The sequence below is a fragment of the Xenopus laevis genome, chromosome 8L (genome assembly GCF_017654675.1).
Source record: "Xenopus laevis strain J_2021 chromosome 8L, Xenopus_laevis_v10.1, whole genome shotgun sequence".
NCBI classification, from domain to species: Eukaryota; Metazoa; Chordata; class Amphibia; order Anura; family Pipidae; genus Xenopus; species Xenopus laevis.
The window spans coordinates 17836800-17849935 of record NC_054385.1 but is presented as its reverse complement, the minus strand read 5'-3'; the positions used below and the strand labels follow the sequence as shown (position 1 = coordinate 17849935).

Genomic DNA, 13136 nt, shown 5'->3' with positions numbered 1-13136 from the left:
TCTTCTGTCCCTTTATGCATAGCTGGTTCTGCCTTGAAACAGCATAGCACTGTTTTAAAAAGTCGGAACCGCCAGGGCAGAGAATAGAAAGGAACGGACAGATACCATTAAATGTGTGTAATTAGGCAGTTGCTTTACATATTGATGTTTAAACGGCTTTGTGTGCAAAGGGGAGGCAGCCGAGGGTGCTTATTTTTATTAGAATTCAGCCAGTACTGTGGGATAAAGGTCACTTAGAGCAGCCCAGCGTGGGACATGGGTGCTCCCTGAATTCACTGCACCTGCGGTATCTGGCTAAACAACATCCATCTCTTCAAAGGCATTTCATCACACCCTATATTAATGTGCTTCATGCCAAGTTGCCTTCACTGTATTTAAAAAAAAAAACCTGCATTCCCACAAGGCTCCACTTTTTAAAACAGAGCTTTAATGCAAGCTATGTATAATAAGGGCACATGCAGCATTAGAAAATTAGGAATGCCAAACTGGAAAGGGTCACTATACCTTTCTCTCATAGCTGCTTCTTACATACATTATAAGTAATTATGACCTCAACTGCAGTGCTCTGCGGATGCAAGTCTTTTGTTCCTATTCACAGTGTTGGACTGGCCCATCGGGATACCAGGAAAACTCCCGGTTGGCCAAGGTGTCAGTGGCCCTCCTGCTTCTAAACATTTGGCCTATCTCATGGCCATTACCAATTTCTGTGAGAACAAAGAGGCTAAATAGATGGATTAATAGATTATAATATGTAAAGAAAAGAGACTAGGAGAATAGAGGTTGAGTGAGGAGAGAAAGAATAATAGTACTGAGAGTGGGCCCCTGGTCTAAGGTCTTTGGGTGGGCCCTTGAGTCCCAGTGGGGGCCCCCGAGGTAACAGTCCCAGTGGGCCCAGGACCCCCAGTCCGACACTGCCTGTTCATGCTGCATGCTGAGTGAATCCTAACGGCAGCTCCAGTGTTCCCCAGCGTCTATAGCTCAATGTACTAGATTTAAGGACTACACAAGCGTTTTCTGTGCGATCCGACGCGATACGCAAAAACGCATGCGTCAAATCGCATGCAACGTAAAAAAGGTAAGCGAATGCATTGTCGGATGTTGTCACAGTGTTGATCCGACGCAACACCATCCGACAATGCATTCACTTACCTTATTTCCGTCGCATGCGTTTTTGCGCATCGGAACGCATAGAAAATGCTTGTGTAGTCCTACCCTAACATAGGGGGCAGGACAGGTGCTCAGACCAATTATACAGAAGTGCAAGGACTGTGTTTGACAAAAGTACCCCAAAGCCAATAAGTGAAAAACTTGGACCCATTTTAGTGTGACTACAATTGCGAATGCCTTGGTATCAGGCATGTACCATGTTGATCACTGCATGGAGCATCAGGAATCTTTATATAAAATATAAACTTTGATAAAGCTAAAGGGAAACAGGACATGACTGAGATTCAAATTAGGCCCTGGCATTTCAAGTACACAAAGGCCCAAACATCCCCCACCAGCCTAATAAATGATGGCAACTTACAGCAGTCCACAGATTGCCAGTCCGAGCCAGCTTGGTACAAGAGCCCTATAGCTCCTCTCAACCACGTGAACCTTATCTTTTTACAGATACTCTCTTTAGATTCATTGACTAACTTGAGGTCATTTTCAAGGTGCTGCAAATTAGCAGGTATCATGGTTCATAATTAAACCTCCTCTTCAAGCTAATATTTTTGACTGTGGAGCTCAAGTTAAAACTGTACCTGCATTGTTATCGGAAGGGTTAGCCGTGCCTGATATTCCGTGTAACAAAATTGACTTTAGTTCCTTTGGGTGAGAAGTTCAAGGTAAACCATTGCAGTCCATCTAATTAGTAGGATAATATACAAATACCTGTCAGTGCCACACTGTTGGGCTCCCAGTAACTTACTCTGTTCTCTGTGCAGGAGGCATCCCAATTTAGTCTCACTTGGCCACCTCAGGTGCCTCTCCCTACTTTCCCCACTCTCTTAAAGGAACAATAACATCACATTTTTAATGCTTAATTCCCCCCAAAACAGCTATAATAATAGGTAAATTCTTACTTCCCCTTTGATTTATTCAAATCTTCAGCTTGAATTGATTTTCAAAGCTCCCCATAGGAGAAAGTCGAAAACACGATGGCAGCTTGAATGCCTCTGTGCCTTGAACCGGAAGTCCGCTTCGTATCAATAACCTAAAGCACCTAAGCTTTTTTTTTTTCAGCGTCTGTAGCTTAAATATATGCTCACATCATTACCCCCAAAGCTGCTTGAAGGAATAGAAACATAAATTTAAGCTGCAAACACTGAAAAAAAGCTTAGGTTCAACGCACATTGGAATTCAAGCTGCCGTCACCTTTCTCCTATAGGGCACTTTGCATGTTAAATTCAAGCTGAAGATTTGAAAAAAACCAAGGGGAAGTAAGCCATACCATTATCTTTATAATGGTAGCATTATCTTTATAGCTATTTTGGGGGGGGGGGGGAAATAAGTATTAAAAAAAATTGGTGTTACTGGTCCTTTAACCAGCACTGGTCCTTTAACCAGCCTTTTCTTTTAACCCTGGCTTAAACTAGGCAATGTACCGTGTTATAAAAAGTTATGCAAAATTATCCGATTTACAATGAACCATACAGCACCCCTAATAAAACCATCTCCCCCTACTGACTATTCATCCTCATTGTTCACCAGAGTAAGGGATGTTCAGTTATAAAAATACAGCTTAGTTTCCCTTCAGGCCGGACTGGCAATATGCGAATTCTGGCAAATGCCATTGGGGTTGCTGTAAGATTCCCTAAACAGTCCTTGGGGCCTCTGTGTACTACAAATGTCAGGGCCTATTTTGAATCCCAGTCCTGATCTGTTTCCCCTTTAACTATCAAAGTTTATATTTTATATATAAAGGTTCCTGATGCTCGTTGGGTGCTGAAATTTTTAAACCTGCCAACATCGACTGGCACCCATTGTACTTACAGGGTGAGGGAGAGAGGACACAACATGCACAAAACCGTGGTACACCCATGATTTGCAGCAGGGGAAGTCGAGGCAATCAGAGCATTACAATACTTGTGGGGCTAGCATAAAAAACAAAGCAATTTATTAGTTGCAGAGGTTCATTGTTTGGTTTGTGTATATTGGAGAAACTGGGGAAAATACTTAAGTACACATGCATTCTTTCTTTCTACAGGTTTAGTGAGGATGGTATGGAAGTGATGGAGCGCCTTATCTATTTGTTCCGCAAGTTCAGTCAACTCAAAGTTAGTAACGAAGAGTACGTCTGCATGAAAGCCATCAACTTCCTAAATCAAGGTAAGCAGGTCCCAGTCCCTCACCCCACAGCCGCAGTATCTTAAATGGTCAGCCCTTTTGTTTTTAGCAGAGATAGAAAAGGCTCGATACCATCAAGTGCAGCCAGAGAACTTCCTCATATTAATCACATTTTAATGGGTTAGTAAATTCAGGCACCAAGGCCAGAACACGCGTCATTTAAACATATGCAGCAGGTTTGAGCTCCAGTGACACATTATTCCCATCCAGATAAGATTTGTGACTGATCGCCAGCTGCTCCCACCTTATCTGGGGATGTTGGCAAAGCAAAATAGAATCACTGGCCATGCAGAGTCTGATCTGTGATCTTGCTTCTACCATTTCTTTTAATTCCTTCAAATTAAAAACCCCAGTCGTTATTTAATATACAGTTGCCTTCATTTCGATATTTATTCTTCGTTATTTATATATATCGCCAACATATTCTGCTGTGCTTCACAGACATCTTTACTGTACATCAGTCCTTGTCCCAGTGGAGCTTACAATCTAAAGTCTCTATCACATTCACCTACACTTTGGGCAGGATCCAATTAACTCTGCATGTACTGTATATTTTAAGAGTATAGGCAGAAACCCACACTAATTCATCCATCCAGGGATGCACCGAATCAATCCGATTGGGGTCAGTATTTAGCCTTTTTCAGCAGGATTCTTTCTGCCCCGCCGAACTGAATCCGAATTCTAATTTGCATATACAAATTAGGCGCAGAGAGGGAAATCGTGTGACTTTTTGTCACAAAACAAGGAAGTAAAAAATGTTTCCCCTTCTCACATCTAATTTGCATATGCAAATTAGAATTCCGTTCGTCCCATTTTTGTTTTTTTGGGACACTTACTAATTATCTCAATCAAGTAATTAACATGTCCAAACTACTGATTTACTATCCATGAATTTCATTTGATTATATTTCACTAATAATACTAGTTAACTGTCTTAATATAAACTAATGCACTTTGTCAATACTGATCAAATTTTAAATTTAATAGTTATATGTTTTCATGAATTTTGAAGTTTTTGAATTTTTTGCTCTTTCATATGTGTGAATTAAAGATGATCAAATTGCAAATCTGTATGTGGTTTGAACTTTGAATCAGGTGCCTAGAGAACAATTAAATTAATTTTCAAATAATTATAGACTCAATACCGAGTGCAAATTTGGAGATACTTTTTTTGATAATCTTTAAAGCCTTGCATATCTTTTATCTCTTGCACCACCTCAATATTTGAGGTTGAGTAAGTCTAATCATTGAATTAGAGAGTGCAATACCAAACATCATATTTATTATAAAGCAGGATCCAATTAACTCTGCATGTACTGTATATTTTAAGAGTATAGGCAGAAACCCAGACTAATTCATCCATCCAGGGATGCACCGAATCAATCCGATTGGGGTCAATATTCAGCCTTTTTCAGCAGGATTCTTTCTGCCCCGCCGAACTGAATCCGAATTCTAATTTGCATATACAAATTAGGTGCAGAGAGGGAAATCGTGTGACTTTTTGTCACAAAACAAGGAAGTAAAAAATGTTTCCCCTTCTCACATCTAATTTGCATATGCAAATTAGAATTCAGTTTGGTATTCGGCCCAATCTTTCGAGAAGGATTCGGGGGTTCAGGACCAGTGCACCACTAGCCAAATTGAGGTATCCAATACAGTCTAGCATGATTCAGCTTTCTGTCACGTCAGCCCCATGGCTTATATGAAGTTACAAAATGTTTTTTGCTTTTTATTCACCAGATATCCAGGGAGTAAGCAGTGTCTCCCAGGTGGAACAACTGAACAAGCGATACTGGTATGTGTGCCAAGACTTCACAGAGTACAGGTACCCACACCAGCCAAACAGATTCCCAGACCTTATGATGTGCTTACCTGAGGTTCGCTACATTGCTGGTAAGTGCCCATATAGATTGCTCACAGTGTTATAATAATTCTGTAGCACAACAGATCTTACACAGGACTATAACAAAGGATATTTGATATAGAGTTGCTGGCCTATTTCCCATGCTACAAAGAGATACCGGGTATAAAACTGACATGCCTACGGTTCAGGTATAGGAATCAAACCAGATTCCAGTGATTTACATGGGTCATTCACCTAAATATCTTTTAGTACCATGTACAATCAATATTTCTTTTGTTTAATTACTTGATTATCTGTAACCTGGAAGTGAATGTAAACTGTTGGAATGCTAGAGATACTATATTGCCAACCCAAATTGTCATTATATTGATTATATATGATTAGAAAACTCACATGCACACCCAACCTCCCTTAGGGCAATGGCACACCAGGAGAATAATCGCTAGCGATAAATCGCTGCTTCTCTGGGCAACTAATCTCCTGCACTCTCAAGTAAAAGCTTTCCCATAGACAATAATGGGAATCGCTGGTGGTAAAACCCATGTGTCACTTCAGTCTCCCAAAACCACTTGAAGTTGCTACAAGAGGAAACTTCAAGCGATTTTGGGAGACTGGAGCTACACATGGGTTTTACCACCAGCGATTAACATTATTGGGATATCTTTTACTGGAGATTACAGTAGATTAGTCACCCGCAGAAGCAGAGTTTTATCACTAGCTATTAATCTCCTGGTGTGTCACTGCCCTTAGGGTAAGGGCACACTGGGCAATTCGGGGAAATTTAGTCGCCTGGCTACTAATCACCTCGTCTTTGTGGCGATCAATCTCCCCAAACGCCTTCCCTCTGTCTTACACCGTCTATAATGAAAAGTCGCCTGCGGCATGGCACATGCAACGCTTCGTTTTCCGAAGTCGGCCAAAGTTGTCTCACGAGGAAACTTCGGGTGACTTCAGAATACGAATCGCGGCGTGCAGGCCCGGATTTGTGGCGAGGCCACATAGGCCCGGGCCTAGGGCGGCAGAAAATAGGGGCAGCATGCCGCCCAGCCGCATTATGGGGATGTGTGCGTCCCTATTCAATTACACCAGCTGCACCGGCGCTCTTTCGCCGGCACGCTGGGAAGTGTAGGCGGGCGATTGGACCGCGCGCCCGCCTGGTCGGACCTCGCGGCCTAGGGGCGGCCGGCAAACAAATCCGGCGCTGGCGGCGTGTGTGATGCCACAGGTGTTTTTTTTATTATAGTCGGCGGAAGACAGGGGGAAGGCGTTCGGGAGATTGGTCGCCAGGCGACTAAATCTCCCCGAATCGCCAGGTGTGCCCTTACCCTTAATAGTCATAAAAGGAACAGAAACTGCACACGGAATTGCTCTTCCATGGGGTGATCCTCTATGTGTTTATTGTGTCAAACAGGCTGCACACAACTTTTCGGGGGATTTGACACAATTAATACACAAGATCACCCCTTGGAAGAGCAATTCCGTGGGCCAGCTCTGTTTCTTTTATGACGGACACCCAGGCTTTGAACTATGAATCTTCCAGCACATGGAACCAATAGTAATGCAAAAGGATTAAAAAGTGAAACAACCAGTAACTTATTCAGTTTCCACTGTTTAATAGTCAGACTGGCCACCCAGGATACCAGAAGACTCCTTGTGGGCTCAGGTGTCACTGGGCCCTCCTGCTCCTAACCATTTTATGGTCATTGCCTTTTTCTGTATTGGAACAAAGATGAGAAATAGATAAAGGATAGATTATTGTATCTAAAGCAATGAGACAGAATAAAGAGGATTGAGTGGAAAGTATAAGTAGTTTGGAGAGTGCACCTATGGTCTAAATAAGGTTTTCTGGTGGGCCAGTGGCATTCCAGTCCAACACTGAGGTGTCAGAGATGTCCATATCTGGATCAGACCAGAGGCTTATATCATACTCCTCCAAGATGAAGACTTGAGCAGCAAACTTAGGACAAAATCATTCATGAGATAGTTACACTGAGGCTGACTGAGACATCAAACTCTTCTTTTCTGCAGGAAAACTGGTGAATGTGCCTCTTGAACAACTTCCACTGCTATTCAAAGCCTTTCTTCACTCGTGCAAAACTAGTGTAACCAAGGAGTGAGCAAGATGCCAAATCGGTGTGGAAATTGCATTGAGGCTACATGGATTGGCCGAAGAAGAGAGGAAGAAAAAAAATAAAGACAGTATCGGCCCAAAAATGGGAACAAAAAAAAAATAAGAAAAAATATTTTTTTTAACTCTTTTCTTATATATTTATTTCCTGACAGAGTTGAATGTATTATCTTCAACACGGGTGCACAAATGAAAAAAAAATGCAGATTTTTGCATTTCATTGCTGTTTACATACATACCTTTTTTTTTTTTTTTTTTTCCTAAAACACCTTTTTGTGGAGAACTTTTCTGCATCGGAGGGGTTAAATGTTACAGTGTTGCCTTTTTTAACAAATTTCATTTTCAATGAATTTAGATTTATTTTTTGTGCGGGAGGGAGGGTAAGAGTTATTTCGATAGTGTTGGGCAAAAACTACCTCAATTTTGTGTTTTGTTAGAATGTTTTTTTGTACTGTAGACAAGATATTTTTCTTTTTTTTTATTTGATCAGATATTTGGCAGTGATTTAACTAGGGGAATAGGGACTCTACTGTGTTTGGCTTTAGGATGGGAACATCTTAGTCTTGCTGCTGCTGCTGCTTTTGTTTTTTGTGTGTGTTTTTTTTAATACTGAATTAAGGACAGTAATTATTTTAGTAACAATGCTGGGAAAAATATCAAACGACAGACAATTGTAACATGAGTCTAAAACTCTTTATAATAGCTGCATTTTTAACATTCAACTTCATATCCCCACCAAAACAAAGTTTTATTTGGACTCGGTTTTTAAATGCTGCTTTATTTTCCTCTTAAATTGTTCTTAATATATTTGTAATGATCATGATGAACAGACAATATCAATATTAATAATATTAATATAATAAACGGACAAATTCCGAATATAGAAATCAACATTTTTTTTAAAAAAAATATCTATAAAATATGCTGAAATGAGACAAATGTTGATAGTAGCCGTACTTGGTCCAAGCCATTATTTATATATTTGCAGAGTACAAACCAACAGCTCTTTGTTAGGGAACAAATGAATCATTCTGTACACTGTCAGGGACGACTTGTAACCTTGATGCTACTCTATAACCTTATTATAGATGGACATTCAAAATCAGGTTCTGACAATGGGCAGAGTGATGAAATTTCACAGGCTCATGTATAACCGCTGAAAAATGAATTTATTTTGATGAAAGGATTTTAATAAAAAGGCTGCCGGCTAAGTATTAAATAGACACATTGCTGCAGCGTTGCTTGTGCCCAAATTGGGCATAAAGGGAAACTTGCTTTGGAGCTAGCGATACATCCAATAACATATAGACCCTTATCACTGCTTAAAATCATGGTTAGCAATATAAATAAAAATATAATATCATCTAGTGCCTTTTGTCACAGAAACTAAACATTTATTTATCATTTGTAGAGGAAATAGCTGCTTTGGGGCACAACTGTAAAGCTAAACTTAAAATACCATCAATTATTAATCCACTTAGACCTCGAGACAAGTACAGGTATGGGATCCATTATCCGGAAACCCATTATCCAGAAAGTTCCGAATTACGGAAAGGCCGTCTCTCATAGACGCCATTATAAATAAATAATCCACATTTTTAAAAATGATTTCCTTTTTCTCTGTAATAATAAAACAGTACCTTGTACTTGATCCCAACTAAGATATAATTAATCCTTATTGGAAGCAAAACCAGCCTATTGGGTTTATCAAGGGGCACATTTACTAAGGGTCGAATATCGAGGGTTAATTAACCCTCGATATTCGACCATCGAAGTAAAATCCTTCGACTTCGAATATCGAAGTCGAAGGATTTACCGCAAATACTTTGATCGAAGGAAAAATCGTTCGATTATATCCTTCGAATCGAACGATTCGAAGGATTTTAATCCATCGATCGAAGGATTTTCCTTAGATCAAAAAAAGCTTAGAAAACCTATGGGGAAGGTCCCCATAGGCTAACATTGATGCTTGGTAGGTTTAAAGTGCCGAAGTAGGTAGTCAAAGTTTTTTTTAAACTTTCGAAGAAGCCTATTCGATGGTCGAAGTACCCAAAAGAAAACTTCGAAATTCTACGTTTTTTTACTTCGAATCCTTCACTCGAGCTAAGTAAATGTGCCCCCAAATGTTTACATGATTTTCTAATAGACTTAAGATATGAAGATCCAAATTACGGAAAGATCTGTTATCCGGACAGCCCCATACATGTAATTATTTAGCTTCATAGTTGTTAATTAACACCTGTTAACTTATGGTGAGGGTCCAGTTATCCTCTAGGCTGGGGGTTTGTCGCAGTCTTACAGGAGCACTAACAACTTTGTATTCGGTTGCGTGAAAGATAAAATGTGATATTAAAAACAAATATACATATCTTTATATTAACAGAAGTTTCAGCCAAATCCATATTTTATAAGCGCTGTATAGAAGCAGTGTAGTTATGGAGCATCACAAAGCCAAACACAATATATTTCCCTAAGCTGATTCTGCTATCACTCATCTGTTGGTGGAGTAGGCTTAGCAGTAGACATGAAACCTGCCCTGATGTGCAAAGCAGCAGAAACCTCGTACTAATACCCGTGGATTATGGGCACATATCAGGTCGAATATTTGTCCTGCCGATGCAAATATGCTGCACGGCATACAGCAAAAATAGGAAAGTATATTAGACGGGGCTTAACTAGTATTTGTATCATAAACTGAATGTAAAAACAATGTTTGGGTGCACAATTAACCATGGCCACACATTCTTTTGTATATAACAGAACGGAGATAAACCCTGCTGATGCATATGGAGAAATTGTGCCCATATTGTACCAAGGAAAGGCACTTTAAACACTTCTGAAAGTTTTCAGCCAGTGATAGAAGCCTACAGATAGAACAAGCAGCGCAGAACTTACCACTGCTGGTTTTAATAAGGTCTGTAACTTTGTATGGCGGTGCCAGGTCCTGGGTATGGGCACAGGCACAATCTCTTTAGATGTCACTTAAAACTGTCATTGGCCTACCGAGGGGCTCATCGTGAAGGTGGAAATGGTAAAACAGGCGATGCCAAAGCTGTGGCCCTCTTGTTGTTATTCCTAGTACCCTGAACAGCTCAGTATCAATAACATCAGCACTGCTATTATAGTACTGGGCCCTCATCAGCACTCCAGTTGTTGCAGAACTAAACACCCAGCATTCTTCCAACAGATCTGCTGGTAGGTTGTCAATCAAATGTAGCTAAGATTCTTTTGTCAGCAGGCTCTCAACATTCACGCTCAATTCGGTGCAAGTCACACTGTGGCCACCTCCATCTGTCACTTCATTATAATACTCACAGACAGGGGGAATCTTCCATTAAAAGCCTTTATTTGTACAGGTATGGGACCTGTTATCCAGAATGCTCGGGGACCTGGGGGTTTCCGGATAACGGATCTTTCCGTAATTTGGGTCTTCTTGCCTTATGTCTACCAGAAACTCATTTAAACATTAAATAAACCCAATGGGCTGGTTTTGCTTCCAATAAGGATTAATTATATCTTAGTTGGGAGCAAGTACAAGCGACTATTTTATTATTACAGAGAAAAAGGAAATCATTTTTAAAAATTTGGATTATTTGGATAAAATGGTGTCTATGGGAGACAGCCATTCCGTAATTCGGAGCATTCTGGATATCGGGTTTCCGGATAAGGGACCCTATACCTGTACATGGACTCTGACCCAGGTACTCAGCAACGTTTCAGACTGCCATTTGCCCTTTATTAATCTTGGGTCAGAGCCCATGTTCAAATAAAGGCTATTAATGAAAGATTCCTCCTTGTCGGTGCGGTCTGTGAGTATTATATAGAATTGAATGGAGCTAGGCATCTGTACTTTCCATATCTCCTTTTTCTGCACAGGCCCCAGGGGGCTTGTGGCTTTAAACAGGGTAAAAAGAGACTGCTTCTTTCTATTGTAGTTTCGTGTATGCAGAAGATAATGTTGTAGTAGTAAATTTAGATATAGACATTAGGTCGCCTCTCTAGAATCATCTCTGATTTCACTATGAAGGACAGATAATACAGAAGTAATCCCTTCTAACCATAGTCAAAGGATAGAAATGGCCAACAGGCATATATCCCCTTTATACACATATATATAAGTACAAAATCTCTAGCTGTATCAACCTTATTATAGTCACAGTGTAGATGGTGGGTTTGATGGAAATAACAATAGGTAGAAGGCCACAGATTTGGCATCTCCCAGCTACAGAATACTACAAATGAATGAGCAAGCTAAAATAAAATCTATAATTGTATGTACTGGGTTAATCTCTGCCTCCAAATCTTAGAATTAGATCTGCTGCAACAAAAACCTTATATTAGTTTGCCTCATACATTGTCTGTCCTTCAGAACTAGCTGTGTTTTGTTTGTTTGTTTGTTTTTTGAGGGGGGAGGGGAATTTAAATTGTCATATTTTTTTATTAGAAATTTTTCTTCCTAAAAAAAATATTGTTTTTTTCTGATTTTCTTACTTTTGGGTGGGGTATGATTAGTTGTTATGCTTTTGTTTCTCAAATGTTTTGGAATTTCCTGGAACCTTAGTTATCACTAACCCTTTCACCAGGGGAGCAGGTAATATACAGATTTCCCTAGTAAAGGTATGGGATCCGTTATCTAGATACCCATTACCCAGAAAGCTCCAAACTAGGGAAAGGGTGTCTCCCACAGACTCCAGTTCATCCAAATAATCCACATTTTTAAAAATGATTTCCTTTTTCTCTGTTTGTACTTGATCCAAACTAAGATATAATTAATTGATAAATTCCAAAACGATAAAGGGTTCAAGGACCCGAAACCGGTCGTGTAGTGGCCTTGAATAAATGTAACCACAGCATATTTTTGCTACTTTTGAGTGCTCTCCTCATTTTGGAATTTATCAGTATATGTCGGGATAGTGGTATACCCGGAAGAGGATTTGATGCATTCGATAACACAGCTAAGGCAGTGCGGAGAACGTTTTTGATTATTCTAAGATATAATTAATTCTTACTGGATGCAAAGCAATCCTGTTGGTTTTAAATTTTTAACGATTTTCTAGCAGACTTAAGGAATGAAGATCCAAATTACAGAAAGATTTGTTATCCGCAAAACTCCAGGAACCGAGCATTTTCGATAACAGGTCCCATACCTGTACCAACAAGGTGATGAAATGCCCTAGGGCTAAAATTCTGCTTGGGTTATTGAAACAAGCAGAATACTGTGCCACTTCCCACTGACTTCGGCTGAAAATATCCAACACTGCTGGTACAGGGGTTCTCGCCCTACAAATGCATTTTCGAGCATCTCAGGCTAAAAACTCCCTGCACTAGTAGGAGGTTCACATTGAAGGTAGCTGGAGGTGGCAGATGCAGTTGGCAGCTAACATGCCATTTATTATCATTAGACTGGCAGTCATCTCATCTGCAGATATTTTGTTGGAAATCTGTCTGTTGCAATATCTCTCCCATCCCAGAGTTTATCGGGGCTACATTTGTTTTCATTTGAAATAATCTCAGAATTAGAATTGACCTTACTAACTATGCAAGATCCCTGGCAGACGTGATCACTAAGTCTTCTGTATGATGGGGCTGTACGGATGTGCTTTCATAACTACAAATGTTTCATATTCATCTGCGGGGAGTCGTTTTTTTTTGTTTTGTTTTTTTTTTCATCTGTTTGAATGTCAGTTTCGTGTCAAGTCTTGGTGTACAGTGATTGTAAGGCTGTGGATAACTGGCTGTGAAATGTGGTTAAAATGCCATGTGCCTGAACTGGGCTCTATTTCTATACGCCTTGTGTTTCAGAAGACCAGG

The 13136-nt window shown here is 40.1% G+C and overlaps 1 protein-coding gene across 11 annotated transcripts in view; it reads left to right on the top strand.

The window, feature by feature from the left end:
- The window catches only part of nr6a1.L (nuclear receptor subfamily 6 group A member 1 L homeolog), a 169325-nt gene extending 161088 nt beyond the window's left edge, over positions 1–8237 (top strand). For all 11 annotated transcript variants that reach the window (XM_018229561.2, XM_041572498.1, XM_041572499.1 and 8 more), the window contains 3 exons: positions 3194–3315; positions 5074–5226; positions 7226–8237. In XM_018229561.2, the coding sequence (XP_018085050.1) occupies positions 3194–3315; positions 5074–5226; positions 7226–7314 (364 nt within the window). In that variant the 3' untranslated portion in view covers positions 7315–8237. The remainder of the gene's footprint in view (positions 1–3193; positions 3316–5073; positions 5227–7225) is intronic.
- The last annotated feature ends 4899 nt before the right edge of the window (positions 8238–13136 follow it).